Source organism: Olea europaea, unplaced genomic scaffold, assembly GCF_002742605.1.
Source record: "Olea europaea var. sylvestris unplaced genomic scaffold, O_europaea_v1 scaffold2249, whole genome shotgun sequence".
NCBI classification, from domain to species: domain Eukaryota; kingdom Viridiplantae; phylum Streptophyta; class Magnoliopsida; order Lamiales; family Oleaceae; genus Olea; species Olea europaea.
Genome location: NW_019240538.1, coordinates 36168 through 53640, shown reverse-complemented (window position 1 = coordinate 53640; position 17473 = coordinate 36168). Strand labels below are relative to the sequence as shown.

Genomic DNA, 17473 nt, shown 5'->3' with positions numbered 1-17473 from the left:
TTTTATTTAGTACCATTTCCATTTTTTGCTGTAGCATCGATTTATCAAATTTCAATATAGCATCAAACCCCTAGGAAATAAAAAATTTCAAAAATTATCTTGGGATGTTACCTAAAGCCTCGGTTTTTTTTTTTAATGATTAATGTTATTATGGAAAATATAAATCTTCAAGTTTCTTAAAATGGTTTTCAATTGAGCCACATTATTTTGGTAATAATGTATTCTTGAATAATGTATTGATGAGAAATGTGTGATTAAAAAATAAGGAAAAAATTTTTATTTGCGTGTAATATTATTTTATTGAAGAATGTGTGATTGAAATAATGTCAAATCACTGTTTAAGAATACATTTTTTTTGAAATAATGTGGCTTAAACAGGCCCATAATGTGTACTAATCATGGGGGTACAATTAGGGAAGGCTGGCTAAAGGGATGAAGCATCATGGCGGTAAGGGAGGCTAGGACGCAGTGACAGAGATAGATACAAGAAAGAAGATGAATTGAGCGGAACGTGTAGCATTGGAGACAAGCCTTGGAGAATTGAAGCTCAATGTGGCAGATGTGGGGAAGGGTCGAAGAATGGGACCTATTATGGTGGGATAGAATAAACAAAATATCATTTTAATAAGGATAATTAAAATATTTGGTTTATAGAAAAATATGTTATAAATAAAAGGTTTATTATATTAATCATCATTTGTTACATCATACTTTAATTGTCGTGAAGGTCCTTATACTTTACTCATTATCTTATTTACGCCCTCAAATTTTTACATCATATTTTGTTCTTAAATTTTCAATTAATTAGCAAATTTTGTCTTTGAAAACAGTTTCTGTCCAAGTATTATGTAATATTCTTCGAAATGGGTTGCCAATTTTTCGTATTTGTTGTTTTTCTTACTTATTTAAAAGAGAGAATACTAGAGACATTTTTGAAACTTTATGACACTATAAGAAACATTGTTCGCATTTCAAAAATATCCCTAACCTCCTATACTTTTAATTTTAAGTATCATTCTGCACTCTCCGATCATTTTTTGAGATAGATATCATCTAAAATGAGAAATGTATATATATAATAACATTGTGAAAAAAAATGAAAATTTCTACAGTTAATTGTTAATTTCCACAAACTAAGTTATAAAAATATCAATAGACATGTTATATACATAGCCTTGTTTGACACAATAATTTAACAAAATAGTTATTTATGAGTACAATTGAGTATCAAATGAACAAAAAAGATATTATGATATAATTTTGAAATAATGTAATGATCAATATATCATATTTTTAACATAGCATTCTATTATACAACATGATCATCATTTAATAATAAATTTTGAATGTGTACAATGTTTAATGAATTGGCGCTGTATGTTCTTTAGCTAAATTTTACTTTATTTGTAAAAAGTACATATTTATATGTCGTCTTGTTTTAATTTATAAATATAATTTTTACTAATAAATTTGTATTTGTTGATATTTAAATTATGTATATAATATTTATAATAAATTATAAAATTTTTAATCCTTTATTACCAAATTTTAAGTTTAAATTTTCACTAGAATGCATATTCAAAATTGTCTATGCACAAAATCTATAAATATTAATTTAAATTATTTAATATTAAAGGGAACAAATTAAATTGCAACTAATTGAAGAAAATTTCATTTTTTCAATGGCAATTTAAATATATCAACCTTGTTTGAGATTATATGAGGCTCAAAACGTTACCACATGGCATGTGTGATACACAAAATTAGAAATTGTGGTGGTCTTGATATTTTTAAAAAGAGAATGAGTACCTCTGTTATTGTCATAAATGTCATGGTCGATTTCTCCAATATTATCTCTGTATAAAATACGAGAGAAAAATAGGTTTTTTTTTATTCTCTCTTAGTTTTGGATGAAATCGTCATCAGATACAAATTGTTATAATTAACGAAATGTTGAATAATAATAATGAGATAAAAAAGTGAGATGCGTGAATGTTACAATGAGAAAATATTATAGATCTTTTATGTAATTTATAAAATGTGTTGCACTTATAAAAAATTTCTTCGGTTAATACATTTAGCCTACATGAAAACATCGTCTTATATTGTATGTAGGCTTTTCAAACAAATTCGAGCAATTTAGGAAATGAATGCCAAAAATTACTCGAATCGACCCTTAACTGAGCAAATGATAGAAGAAGGTATTGATATCTCCGTAGAGTAGAGCCACCCAAAAAGCATGATAGGGTATCTAACATTGAATAATGCATACAAAAGAAACTAAACTCCCACTTGTTTCTCATTTTTGGAAGAATGAAAATGAAAAATATAGTCGTTATGGGTCCTACACAAAATAAGAAATTCAAATTTGGTGGCTCGATGTGATGTATTACAGTCATATTTTTCATTTTAATGAGGAAAAAAAGGGAAACAAATAGGGGCTAAATCTTTGAGACCTTTTTCATGGCATTTTCTTGTGTACTTTCCATTTTAGTATTGAATATTTTCTTCCCAGTTTGTTAGGTTACGTGACTAGATGAAACACAAGCATATGCTCAAGAGTAAAAACTTGTTGAATTTTACATAAATTAAAAATAAATATTTACAATATTATCTAAATGAATGTTTTAATATTGTTTCTTTTATTTCATAATATATATGTCAAGTTTCAATCATGGAATAAGAACAATATCGAGCCAATTTCATTATAGTATAATATGTCCTTATCGATTTTGTTATATTGTATTGTACATCAATAGTGTCGGACTTACGACTATTTATATTATACATATCTAAGAAAGAGTCTTTTACATTATGTGTCCTTATCATCTTCGTTAATCGTGTTTTGCTATTAACTTATTTATTTATTTATTTAAACTGAGAATTAATTCAATGTATTCTCTTCACATAAATGCAACTGACACTATTTTCACATTTTTTATGATTTTTTTTTTTTTTTATAAAATTTAGGCATAGAAATTAAATTTCTAGATTATCTATTGAGTTTCAAAAGAAAGTTATGATCAATCTAAAATATTTAATTACTTAGAAATCACATTGATTATTCCATATCAAGTGCATGTAATCCTAGGTTAAATGTACCATGGGTCACTCAGTTTTGAAGATTGAGGGCTTGATTTGTGTTATTATGAGAACCAGTTTTTTGACCGTTAAAAAGGAAAAGTAGATCCCATCTGTGAGTGAAGATGTCAAAAATGACTACTGATTATGTTAAGTAACAATCGAAAAATTAATTTTTTGACTTGAAAAATCAGAGCCAAATGAGGCTTAATTAGATCCCCATTATCATTAANGTGGTCTTGATATTTTTAAAAAGAGAATGAGTACCTCTGTTATTGTCATAAATGTCATGGTCGATTTCTCCAATATTATCTCTATATAAAATACGAGAGAAAAATAGGTCTTCTTATTCTCTCTTAGTTTTGAATGAAATCGTCATCAGATACAAATTGTTATAATTAATGAAATGTTGAATAATAATAATGAGATAAAAAAGTGAGATGCGTGAATGTAACAATGAGGAAATATTATAGACCTTTTATGTAATTTATAAAATGAATTGCACTTATAAAAAATTTCTTCGGTCAATACATTTAGCTTACATGAAAACATCGTCTTGTATTGTATGTAGGCTTTTCAAACAAATTCGAGCAATTTAGGAAATGAATGCCTAAAATTACTCGAATCGACACTTAACTGAGCAAATGATAGAAGAAGGTATTGATATCTCCGTAGAGTAGAGCCACCCAAAAAGCATGATAGGGTATCTAACATTGAATAATGCATACAAAAGAAACTAAACGCCTGTTTGTTTCTCATTTTTGGAAGAACGAGAATGAAAATATAGTCGTTATGGGTCCCACACAAAAGAAGAAATTCAAATTTGGTGGTTTGATGTGATGGATTACAGTCATATTTTTCATTTTAATGAAAAAAAAATGGGAAACAAATAGGGGCTAAATCTTTGAGACCTTTTTCATGGCATTTTCTTGTGTGTACTTTCCATTTTAATATTGAATATTTTTTTCCCAGTTTGTTAGGTTACGTGATTAGATGAAACACAAGCATATGCTCAAGAGTAAAAACTTGTTGAATTTTACATAAATTAAAAATAAATATTTACAATATTATCTAAATGAATGTTTTAATATTGTTTCTTTTATTTCATAATATATATGTCAAGTTTCAATCATGGAATAAGAACAATATCGAGCCAATTTCATTATAGTATAATATGTCCTTATCGATTTTGTTATATTGTATTGTACATCAATAGTGTCGGACTTACGACTATTTATATTATACATATCTAAGAAAGAGTCTTTTACATTATGTGTCCTTATCATCTTCGTTAATCGTGTTTTGCTATTAACTTATTTATTTATTTATTTAAACTGAGAATTAATTCAATGTATTCTCTTCACATAAATGCAACTGACACTATTTTCACATTTTTTATGATTTTTTTTTTTTTATAAAATTTAGGCATAGAAATTAAATTTCTAGATTATCTATTGAGTTTCAAAAGAAAGTTATGATCAATCTAAAATATTTAATTACTTAGAAATCACATTGATTATTCCATATCAAGTGCATGTAATCCTAGGTTAAATGTACCATGGGTCACTCAGTTTTGAAGATTGAGGGCTTGATTTGTGTTATTATGAGAATCGGTTTTTTGACCGTTAAAAAGGAAAAGTAGATTCCATCTGTGAGTGAAGATGTCAAAAATGACTACTGACTACGTTAAGTAACAATCGAAAAATTAATTTTTTGACTTGAAAAATCAGAGCCAAATGAGGCTTAATTAGATCCCCATTATCATTAACAGAATGCCGTTCTTTGAGATTTGAAATGTAGTTTTTAGCTTTATTTTTAATGTATTAAGTGTTGGATAAATTGGTTTAGATTAGATGATTCGATCAACTTTTGATCAATTATTTTAGTGAATCCCATTAGTTGGATAAAAGATCTCTTTGACCGAGTGCATTCTACTCCACTACTAGATTATTGAAATGTATTTATTTTCTGAAAACTAATTAAGGGTAAATGAGAAACTAATGTCAAAAGATCATAACTTGAAATTGAAATAAATTGAGAATAAAAATTAGTGGGAAATTGGAACCAATAGTGATGAGATATGTTAATTAATGAAAGATTAGAGATAAGAACGAATCGAAAACAAGTTAGGGGAAATAACAAATGTAATGTGAATATAATAACCCTCCGTCAACATTTTGAAGTGCTACATTTTTCAACCCTTTAAAATTGGTGTTAGAAATTATTATGAAGACAATGGATCTAAAATCAATTTTATTATAAATACAAAGTAAATAAATAATTCCTCTTGTGAGTGCATAGAATCCTTCGATTAGTTATCTGATAATGTGATTTGATTCTTAGACGTTAACACTTCATTTATTGATGAATGCTTCATCTTCTAAGTTCAAAACGCGGTTATTATCTAGACAATGAGCACTTCCTCTAAAGAATATGGAATATATCATAATTTCTTTGATATCGCGCAACTAAATAAAGATGACTTGATCTTCTTTAAATTTTCTAGTTTCCTTTTCCTTTTTTATATTTAAAATATATATTTGTTTCTAAATCTAACTCATTTAATTATTTAAATGGTGACACAACTGCTTATCAAAAATGATAACAAAGTTTCACTTTCTCATTTCTAAGACATACGTGTCATAAATTTTTTATGCCTTCCATTTTTAGAAAAGAACCCGTAAAGAGTACGTACCTACATCTAAGGAATCCGTGTCTTAAACCATTTTTAGAAAGTGATCCAATGTATATTAATTCTAGAAGATATACATTGTTAAAAGGTTGAACCCCAACCTTAGGGGCCCCCACCGACCCTGCCCTGGGCCATCGTGGAGGAGGTAAATCGCAGGATGTGCCTCCCAGGAGCCAGGGTGGAGAGCACATGGATAGGCCAAGGCTGTTAACCCATATGGTAACTCCCGCTTGCAACAAAGCCAATTCCACCTTGCGGGGAATCGAACTCTGCACACTGCCGCGCTGAGCCCTATCCGCCCTCCCCTTTGCCACTGGGAGATATGCCCTGGGGGCAAGATATACATTGTTACATGCACTTCAAGTTGTGCCAATAGACTTTGGCCAACAAGTTTTTCTCTTTTCGAAGAAAATATTATTTTTATGAAAATTCTGGCCACGTTGGCTAGATTTTAATTGTTAAACAAATGACCACAAATATATCCCACAAAGACCAGCCTAGGCGGTTTGTCCTAACTTCAATTCAAGAATTACTTCTTCTTCTTTTATTTATTTTTTATTACTCTTCTTCAGAGTGTGAAACTTTCAAGTTTACTTCTTATTTTAAGATTAACCATATATTTTCATATCTTTAAATTTTACAAATACTTGATAATAATATAATTGCATGCCAAATTACCAACCCGAGTGGATAATTTTTAGCCTGTTTATAGACTCAACACGACTATATATATTACTGCCAAATCCGTTTACCTTCATCTACTTCACTTTGCATTTTATATCCTTGTCTAAGTTAGGTTGTGCCTCCGACAACATGCAATCTCTCTACCTCCCTTCATTGCCTACCTCTGAACGACCTTTTCTCATTATATCTACTATCCCAATTTCCAGTCTTCTGCTTCCGCTTCTGCTTTTGCTTTTGCTTCTGCTTCTTGTCTTTGTCTTGAAACAATGGTGTCGTCGAACAGATAAGCGGCGCCTGCCCCCGGGATCCATGGGATGGCCTTACATAGGCGAAACTCTCAAACTCTACACTGAAGATCCTAAAACCTTCTTCTCCACTAGGAGGAAACGGTATGGGGACGTATTCAAGAGCCACATATTGGGATGTCCTTGTGTGATGATTTCGAGCCCCGAAGCTGCGAAAAATGTTCTGGTTAACCAAGCTCATCTGTTCAAGCCTACATATCCACCAAGTAAAGAGAAGATGATAGGACCTCAAGCCCTATTCTTTCATCAAGGGAATTATCATTTAAAACTCAAGAAGTTGATTCAGGCTTCTTTTGCTCCCTCTGTTGTTAAAGGATCAGTCTCAGCAATCGAAGAAATTGTTCTCAACTTTCTCCCAACTTGGGAAAATCATACCCTTATTTGCACTTTAAAAGAGATGAAGAAGGTACGTATTGCTTACACTTAAATGTCTCGAGTTTAAGCTCTCGGAGAGACAAACGAGCAACACGAACGAGCTCATTTTTTGTATTAAAGATTTAACACGCGATAGATGAAGTCACGTATATTCATTTAAATCTTTTGTTCTTTTATTTCTTTCTCCAGTATGCTTTTGAAGTGGCGATTATTTCAGCGTTCGGAAAAAACCAGGAACTAGAAATGGAAGGAATCAAACATTTTTATCAAATCTTGGAGAAAGGTTACAATTCAATGCCTATGGATTTTCCAGGAACTCTATTCAACAAAGCAATGAAGGTACAAAGATTAGCATCTCTTCAATGGTGTGGAAATCTCGTGATTTACTATTATGCTTAGTTGCACCAAAACCCACCACGTCAATCTGAACAAATATCGCTATGTTTTTGTCTTCAAATACAAAATTTGTACACGTATCCATGTTGTGTGCCATTTGAATTTTTTAATGTTTTATATTTTCGATATCTGCCAAATCTGTCAATTTACTCTGAATCCGTTTTCCCCCATTATTTCAAATTATAATTTTTCTCTCTTATTTTCAACCACACAATCTTCAAAAAATTATATTACACGTAAATCGAAAAATTTTCCTTATTTTTCAACCACATATTCTCTAAAAAAATACTTTTTCAAAAATTATAAATTGAAATAATGGAGCCAAACGGGGCCATGTACTGTCAAGTCTTACAGAGTATTATGTACTAAACATACTATATTTAATATGGATTTAAAGATAGGTTTTGACTGAGCTGCAGGCAAGGAAGCAATTGAACGAGGCCTTGACGAGATTGATCAAGAAAAGAAAAGGAAATAAGAAATTATATAATGAAGGGGGGCTGCTGGGGATTTTAATGAGAGCTCAAGAGCAAAAGCTGAATAGTTTAAGTGATTCTCAAATTTCTGATAATATAATTGGCGTTATATTTGCTGCTCATGATACTACTGCAACAGCCCTAACCTGGCTGCTCAAGTACTTGCTCGATAATCCTCACATTTTACAAGCTGTCACGGTAGTACAAGAAATTTCACCTTTAACGATGGAAATTAACCTTTGTTCGAAAAGTTCTTGCGGGCCCTTATTAATTACTACTATATTACAGATGGAGCAAGAAGGAATTCAATGCAAATTAGTAGAAGAAAATCGAGGGCTCACATGGGATGATACGAGGCGAATGTTTCTGACTAGCAGGGTACATATTTATTAAATTTTCTATATTATCTTTAAGACGGTTTAATATTCCTAAATACTCAAAATTAAACCACTATCAGGTTATCCAAGAAACATTAAGAACAGCGAGCATTTTGTCGTTTACATTCAGAGAAGCAGTTGAAGATGTTGAATTTGAAGGTTATATAATCCCTAAAGGTTGGAAGGTTCTTCCTCTATTCAGAACCATTCATCATTCAGCAGATTTCTTCCCTCAACCCGAAAAGTTCGACCCTTCAAGATTCGAGGTATATTGGAGCATTTTATGTCTATCCTATTGTGACACAAATATAAGGTTGTCAATTTTTTGATTATCTTAAAACTGTCGTTTTCCGACAAATGTACAATACTATTGAATTTTTCCTTCGATCTAGGCAATCTGGTAAAAAAATTCGAAATCTTTCAATTGTCAGATCCATCATGTGATCTATTTTTGTACACTATTCATGCTCGTGTGCATACATATAGTAACAAGAGTGGGGAATAGACGTGTATGTTGAAACTAAGTGCATAAAGATAATGTACTTTGTGTTTGTGTGATTGTGCAGGTGCCAACAAGACCTCACACTTACATGCCATTTGGTAATGGACTGCATTCTTGTCCAGGCAATGAGCTTGCTAAACTTGAGATGCTCATTTTCCTTCACCACTTCACTACAACTTATAGGTACTCTCTCGATGTTGACTAGCACTACAAGAAATTTCATTTTTTATGATAAAATTTTCACATTTATACACGGGACAGTAAATTATTACAAAAATATGTAATAATTTTTATTAATTTAACAGGAATTAAGAAGAAAGGAATTTTGTAAACTGATTATTTGAATAGTGACACTTTGGAGCTTATAGTGAATTGGACTTGTAAGGCTACCATTGAATCACACATAAGCCACAATTAATGTTTAAAATTGGTGTCACTCAAAAGTCAAAATAAGCAAACAACTCTAATGGTGCCTGAACTTTATAAAAATGTTATCTTGGATCGATTTTCCAGAAATTTTTTTAAATAGGCTCCCAAGCTTCTTACTTTGAGGAGCAATTTTTGACTTTTCGAAACCCTTTTCAAACGAGACCGTATAATATTTGGTGTGATGATTTTGCTCACTCACATTATTTATTTCTTGTTTAAATAACTACTGATTGTCGAAGCTAATATTGTGGTGCAGATGGAAAGTCATCGGAGAAGAGGACGGTATCGAATACGGCCCGTTTCCCGTGCCCAAAAGAGGATTGCCAATTGAAGTTAGAAGAAAGAAATATAGAGTTTAATTTAATTTTCTTTGTAAAAAATCTCAAGCTTGTCAGTGGGGACAAAAGTGTTCCCAATTCATTTCTTTTTCCTTCTATTATTATTTTCTTTTCTTCTTAAATTTACAGAAAAGCCCTTAATTTTAATTTTTTTTTTTTAATTTTTTTGAAAAATAGGTAGCCTTTCAATTTCTTGTACGGATGTATTCTTGTTGTAAAATAATGTCACAAGTACATATATGAATATAAATTTGTTCATATTTCATATAAAGAGACAAAATGTTAAGAAAAAAAAATCAAGAATCTACATTTTCAGTCCATGCATATGTTGTGTGTTGTATAACTTTGTGAGATAAAATTTGTGTGGTAAACAAATGTTAGAAAGATTCTCATTAAAATATCCAAATTAAAGAAGTCAAAAGTGTACTATTTTGGGAATGTGCATATCATAAGGCCACGTTTGGAAGAGGAAAAACACAATTTTAGTTTTAAGTATTGAGTGGATTCAATGCATTACATTATTGGTTTTAATCCAGCTATGTTGATGTAGACAAATGATTTCTCTTTGAAATGTGAAAACCATATATTTTGTAATTCAAAAATATTTTTGAGATTGCAAGTAGAAAAGAACTTGTGCTTGTGCCATACAATGAATTTGCATTGCATTAAAGTTTACCCTTCTTTAAAATATCATTTTCGAACTCATTTTTACGATTTATTACTTTCTACACTCTGATGCATTAGAAATGTGTAAACAAATTTCTTGTAATGTAGGTTGAAATTCGTTTGAACAAAATCCCTTGAAATAAAATCTTACTTTCTAAAAACATATCAAAATCTTGTGATAAGTTTGTGTTTTTCCAAATAGTTGGCGTATTTGTTAGAAACATGATTAAATATTGTGTTATTTTTTATTAGTTTCATTCTCTAATGGAGTTTATATGTACAAATATTGAATGAACTCATTATTTTAGACAACTTATAGTAACGAACTTTTGCAATTTAGAGCCCACACTCCATATAGAACTTAGGGCATGTTAAGTAGTGATTATGAGAATTGATTTTTTAATCGTTAGAGAGAAAAGTGGGTCTCGCTTGTGAGTGAAGAAGTAAAAAATGATTGTTGCAATAGTAAAATAAAGATAAAAAAATTGATTTTTTTGGGTAAAAAATTGCTATCAAACGGGAGCTTAATAGGTAGGTTGAATTTCAATTTTTTCTAAATCAAGATGGTTAATGAGCTCAATTAGGGATTGACCCAAGGATCCATTGATCCCACTAAAGGTACATACTATCTGATTGGGAGCCTCGCACCCCCTAACATATTGAGAGTGTTTAGTAGGGATTAAAATTAAATTTTTTAGTAGATTGTGATAGAAGTTTTGAAATGTATGATTAAAAAGTTGTAGGATCAATAAAAGATGTGATTAATATTGATTATTTGACTTTGACTTAAATTAAAATCAAATTTTAATCCATACCAAATAAGCAGATTCTCTTTTAGGGTTTGATATGGCATTGATGTGAATTTGAAAAGAATTAATTTTGTTGAAATGAAAAAGGTATCATCTACCAGAAGAATCACTTAAATGTTTTAGTAAACTTTTATTTCAAAATTACTTTCAAATAAGAATTTTAACATTTGGTAAACAAAAGTGATTTACCGTTGTACCATTGCATGATTACTAAAATAAAAATTGATTGTAATAATGTCTCGTGTTATTATCGTATTTTATTTTTACTTTCATAAAAAAGACATTATTATCATCATTAATAGCATTTTATTTTTAAAGGTTAAACCCTAACCTTAAGGGTCCTCCACCACCCCTGCCCTGGATTATCGTGAGGGAGATAAATCGCAGGTTATGCCTTCAAGGGTACAGGGTGGAAGGCTGCTTGTACACTTGCACTTACCCAAGAGCCAAATCCATATTTCAGGATTCGAACCCTTGACGCAGCAGCCTCAAGTAAAGCTGGATTTCTCCATCCTCCCCTTTTACCACTTGGAGATGTGCCCTGGGGACTAATAGCATTTTATTTTTACTTTCATAACGACATGTAATAGTATCAAACACTTTTATTACAATCATTTACTTAGTTATTATAAAAAAAAATTAAAAAAATTTATCTATTAAATCTCAATATTATTAAATTTAAAAATAAAACCGTAGTCTATATAGAAGAAGAATATTTAAATAAATTGAAATTATTTTTAAAGCTTCATTTAGGAATAAAATTGATATTTTATTTACAGATAATTGGAGAAGCTATCGTTTTACTACTTCCCAAAATCTGTTCGCAAATGATACAGATTATCTCACCGCACACCTATAACGACTTGTGATTGGTAGACAATCAGAATTTTGGACTCCAAATGGGACCTAAGACCTAACCGCACTACAGCTGTATCTATGCTATTTTAAGTACTGCATCATCTTAGCCCCCGTTTGACCCCCCCGAAAATGAAAATGGGGGAATAGTATTTTTTTTTTTTTTTTAAAAATGAGTGATTGAAAAAGAAGAAATTTTTTTCAATTTACGTGTAATATTATTTTATGGAAGATTGTGTGGTTAAAAATAGGAGAGAGGAAAATGGAAAATAATGTAATTGAATTTAATGGGGATCAAACGGGAGCTTAATCTTCCTTCATAATTACAATTTATTTAGTTCATAACTCCACTAATTTTTTTTCTTTTTATTCACCAAGAGCGAGAACATCTAGTGGTGGCAATGGGTTGAGCCGATGACTCGACCGCTCTACCCATGAGCTTGTCTTGTTGGCTCGTCAAAGTGACGAGCCAATCTCAAGTTCGTTCAAGCACGAGCCGAGCGGCTCTACCCACGAGTTCGAGATTTTTTATTTTTTAAAATTTTTTGACTTTTTTATTCACATTTTTTTGTGAATTTTCGTGAGCTCAATCAGTTAAGCCTTGCTTTGCTCATCGAGTGAACCCCCGCTCGGCTTGGGCTTGTCCCGAGCGAACCCCGCTCCATAAATTATAATTCGTTTCATATGAATAATTATATTGACAAACAATTGATTTGTTCAAAAAGCTTACATATTTTGGGCTATACATCAAGAAACTAAAGTAACTTGTCCGACTAGTTATGGTCTATCTTCATAATCAATTCAAAACCAGCAGTGATGCAGAATGATGTCAAACAAGTCACTTAGAACAAATTGCTCAAGAATATTAACTCTCGCCACTTTTGACAGCATGCTTGGCAGATTTATCATGACAACACTGGTAATAGTTACACTGAGGCACAATAAAAGCATGCATAAACGGGCGTTTGTGAGAATTTAATACGTTGACAATTAATCTTTCAAAACTCATTTTTCTTTTTATAATCATTTTCAACCATAAATTCTCACAATAAAATATTCTGCACGTACTTTCAAAACTTTTTCATACTTTTTAACCACACATTCTCCAAAAAACAAAATCATTATTCCAAAACTCAATTTCTTCCCCTCACCCCGCCCAAAAAAAAAATAAAAAAAAGGGTTGTCAAACAGGGGCTTAAGCAGCAGCTAATCACTGTTCATTCTTTTCCTTTCAGTCAGTGAGAACTTTATTATAAATTGTATCGAATGAAAGAGATCCATGCTAGCAGTTCGGCTAACAATTGTGTCGTCATTACCTTAATTAAAACTCGAAAACTAAAATAACATGAGTTGAGAAGCACATGTTTCAAATTCTATTGTTTCCTATTCTAGACATTAATACTCTCCCCCATTTACGAGGCACTTAATATACATTCCAGCCTCTAAAGGCTCACAATCTATCTAGAGCCCATATCTTCTCGTCTTGTTCCAATTCTCTTAATCTCTGCCTTCTACCCTACCACCCCTTCTTGTTGGGCAAGCTTAATATCATATAATCAGACCATAATGTCTGAATTTCATACTTAAAATTCAGATAGATGTTTGAATATCATCAATCCCACCTCAGTTAATCATCCAACTTCCCAAAGGTGGTCAACCACCACCATTATTTCCACTCACTTTTTCCTCGCAATATGACTATTAGCCTGTAGGAGAGCTTCTTATAGTAAGGCTTAAGAGAAGATGATGACTAAATTACATGCTTAATGAACAAAATAATTCTAGATAGGATTGAAATAAGCCCTTTAACACCTAGGTGTTCACACACTATATGAGACAGTGATATTCATTCATTTACAGTTCACATGTATGAATGGAGTCCCTTGACAATGGTGCCATTGTCAAATTGTGATGATCATGACATGAATACAGTATGAGATTATGATACTTACGATTATGATAATGATTTTGTAATGCTAGGATATCTTCGATGTGGATAATTATGCTAAAGTGATAGCATCCCATCGTTGATATTTTTTTATGCATTACAATCCACAAATGCTATGGTATAGTGAGGTTGATTATCACATATGATGTTATGGGATGAAGATGACGTCAAAGGTTTCCGGTGAAATTTTCCAAAATAAGTTCATAGATTGTTACAATTTTATTAAGTTTGTGGTAAACATGTTCATATAAGATTTGGATCGTTTAGCAATGGTTAGAGACTTAATATATAATGAAGAACAGACACTAGGTGACTTGGGAGGAAAGAATACAATGGTTCAACATATAATAATAATAATAATAATAATAATAATGATGATGATAATAATAATAATAATAATAATAATAATAATAAACCAAACTAGCTAATTAAACACACAAATAATCAGAAAAGAGTATGTTGAGGGTATGGGTATGGCAAGAAGATGTGTTACTAAGGTTTTATCTTTTCAGGGGTATCTACAGTATTGGTAATCTTGGGAATATATAGAACATGTTCTCTTTTTTAATGTATTTCAGCAGTGATCAGCTCATGAAATTTCCTACAAACAGGAGTTGTGCAGGGAATGAAGTGGAATGAACATGGGATAACAAATTCGTACTATATACATTCCTGTGTTTAGCATGGGCCGTGGAGCAACAGTGCCATATATCGAAACAATAACAGAATAGTAGTTTTTTACTGTTGATGCTATGAGGCAAAAAGACTGGATTACAGCATGGAAAAGGATATGTGAAGAATGCAAGTTCAAGCACTTTGAACATATGAACAGGCTTGATTGACACAATGGAATCCTTCATGTTACATCTGGATTAATGACAGTAAAAGGGAAGGACAAATGGATCTATAACAGCAACAGCACAACTCACTGCAACTCATATTCCTCTTTCCACTGTCTCATTCTAATATTAAGTACCAATTCATTTGCAAAACATTAGCATATTATTTTCACATGCCCCTCTTCCTTATAGAAGGGAAAAAAGTTATTTTCCTTCTAGACAACCTTATCATCAAACTTGGGACAATCCAGAATAAAACACACTAAAACAAGACTAATCTTAGCGACCTTTTTAGAAGCTCCTCCAATAAATTAGTTGAGTATGAAAAGCAGCGGAAGGGAGGACATTTATTTAAGATCAATATTTCAAGAAATGAGAACATAACAGGAGGAAAAAAGATAACAAATATATTTTTGACAACAGAAACGGTAAAGAGGGAAAATGGTGAACATGTCACAGAATTAGAAGGAAAAAAACATATAGAAACATTACCAGACCTACACATCTAAAATGTTAATGCCAAAAAAAATAAATTGATTCTTGCCAGAATTATCATTTGGGCAAGGTATATGTACCAACCTAAAAAAGAAACTGCATTTATGTTCTCAAAAATGACCATAAAATAACGCAAATCAAGATCACGTGAATACACAAACATTCCTAATTCAAATAAATGGTAATAATGAAATGGAAATTGTACCATTAGATATAACAGCTGAAGATTAATGTTATCTTTCTATCTTCAAAATTGCAAAATTCTACATAGCTGACTACTGCTTAAATTAATAAATGGTAATAATGAAATGGAAATTGTACCCTTACATATAACAGCTGAAGATTAATGTTATCTTTCTATCTTCAAAATTGCAAAATTCTACATAGCTGACTACTGCTTAAATTAATAAATAAAAGGAAGAAACTTGTACCTAACCTTATTCATGTACTCAGCATACCTCTCTCCAAAGGTCTCTAGCATCAAGGCCTCTTCTAATTTTGCTTTCTGCCCATAGTACATAATACAAACCGCAACTATAAATAGAGCACTCATGGGAGCTCTGAGTGCAGTGAAGTATGTAACAAACAACAGCATCGTGGACGCATAAATCGGGTGGCGAACAAATCTGTATGGCCCAAACTGGACAACAGCAGTGGGCACAACCACCTTCTCAGAATACTTGGCCAAATACAAGGTGGAGTGATACTGCATGAACTCAGTCAACATGATCAAAAGCCAAATACCCACATTGTTCCACCCACCAGGAATTAGATGCAGTTCTTTCCCTTCACGTGCTGCTAGCCAATGTCCAACCATCACTCCAACACAAAACAAGCGTTTATGCCAATTGGGCAGAGTAATGTCCCACTTCGTATCGTGCTTCCTAGGATAATAATCACCATATAACCGTTTTCGGACACTCACATTGAGGAAAAAGAAATAATGGTACACGAAAAAGAACACAAAGGGCCATCCTTCAAGAAAGCCGTTGGAATGAGCAGGTGGGACTAATGTTAGCCAAGTGGAAGCTGAGGTAATGATGCCAAGTTGCTCTAGTACACTGGCTTCTCCCCGTAAATGCTTGTTAAGGCTATAAAGGCCATAAATTGCAAGGCCAATTGCTACTAACCATGGCCAGAACACCCACGTCCAGCTAAAATACATCCAGAAAAATGGGTTGAACAGTAAATCCAGACTCCATTTTGAAGCTGCAATTGCAACTGAGAATATCAAACACCACTTGCAAATGTCAACTGGGGTCAACTGCAAAAGGGTTGATTTCAAAGACACAAAATTGAAATTTCTGAGACTCTTCAGCAAGGGGTTCTGTGAGTCAGCACTTGTTGCACTGGAACTTGAACATGAGCATTTGAGCTGGTGGAAACGATTAATAATTCCAAAGTTTGCAGCAGATAACGGAGATACAGAAATGAACTGTAAACGAAAGGAATTTCCGCGGCTCTTCAGTGATAAACCAGGTAGATTGCCGGACTTCGAAGCATGTAACACAGAGGAATTTGAAGGGGTTCTAATAAGCTTAAGATTGTTCTGGGCGAGATATTGTTTTAGGAATAATTTTCTGTCTTCGAATTGTTTGTTGAAAGGTCTGAACAAGGTTAATCTGTGTTTAGGCGAGAAAGTAAACCCAAAAGATGTGACTTTCGGGCATACCAAAGAAGTAGCTGCTTCCATGGTGTACAGGGGCGGTGGTCCTGAGTATTTCACCGGTTACACTTGAAGGGCAGACAGTTTTGAAGGCAAGGAGAAAACCATAAACACCAGAATCAAAACTTCAAGAGAAATGTTGCTAGAGGAAGATTATTATCCACAAACAACAAATTTGGAAAAATAAATAAATTATAAAGGAGCTGAGTTGAATCATTGACAACAATAAGATCGAACGCGATTTCAACATATAAAGCCCATTTTTACACTAATAAAATCCGATATTACCTTCCAATTTTGTTGATGGAAGAAGTTAAAAAGAAATCACCTCAACACAAGATAGATTCGTGCGTAGGAGTGATGAATGTCACCCTTTTTGCCTCTCCCCCGATTTTTAACGTAATATCGAGGAAGAAAACCCGCTTGTCTCCCTTGCCTCTATGAATAAGACCACCTTTTAATTGGTCCGGCCACGTCCCAACTGATAAAGATGAAAGCGCCTCAAAATTGGTAAATTAGAGATCGGGAGTTCGATTTCTA

The 17473-nt window shown here is 32.2% G+C and overlaps 2 protein-coding genes across 3 annotated transcripts; one reads left to right on the top strand and one right to left on the bottom strand.

Moving 5' to 3' along the window:
• The first annotated feature begins 6388 nt into the window (after positions 1-6388).
• Positions 6389-9926, top strand: LOC111381076 (abscisic acid 8'-hydroxylase 2-like). Of its 2 annotated transcripts, XM_023004793.1 has the most exons (7): positions 6409-7168; positions 7327-7476; positions 7953-8207; positions 8298-8387; positions 8467-8652; positions 8953-9071; positions 9574-9926. In XM_023004793.1, the coding sequence occupies exons 1-7, from the start codon at positions 6440-6442 to the stop codon at positions 9674-9676; spliced, it is 1632 nt and encodes a 543-aa protein (XP_022860561.1). In that variant the 5' UTR covers positions 6409-6439; the 3' UTR covers positions 9677-9926. The 2 variants fall into 2 exon arrangements, with proteins under 2 accessions (XP_022860562.1, XP_022860561.1); XM_023004794.1 differs by lacking the exons at positions 8953-9071; positions 9574-9926 and having other exon boundaries at positions 6389-7168; positions 8517-8648.
• A 5523-nt stretch (positions 9927-15449) lies between these two features.
• On the bottom strand, positions 15450-17368 carry LOC111381075. Its single transcript, XM_023004792.1, has one exon. It carries the CDS (start codon positions 16958-16960, stop codon positions 15671-15673), a length of 1290 nt encoding a protein of 429 aa, XP_022860560.1. The 5' UTR covers positions 16961-17368; the 3' UTR covers positions 15450-15670.
• Positions 17369-17473: the final 105 nt, after the last annotated feature.

Bases quoted from the DNA above. Each gene is read 5' to 3' on its own strand.
- LOC111381076 (XM_023004793.1), top strand. From the start codon at position 6,440: ATGCCAAATTACCAACCCGAGTGGATAATTTTTAGCCTGTTTATAGAC. The intron at 8,208-8,297 runs GTAGTACAAGAA...ACTATATTACAG, and splicing joins ACATTTTACAAGCTGTCACG to ATGGAGCAAGAAGGAATTCA. The intron at 8,653-8,952 runs GTATATTGGAGC...GTGATTGTGCAG, and splicing joins TCGACCCTTCAAGATTCGAG to GTGCCAACAAGACCTCACAC.
- LOC111381075 (XM_023004792.1), bottom strand. From the start codon at position 16,960: ATGGAAGCAGCTACTTCTTTGGTATGCCCGAAAGTCACATCTTTTGGG.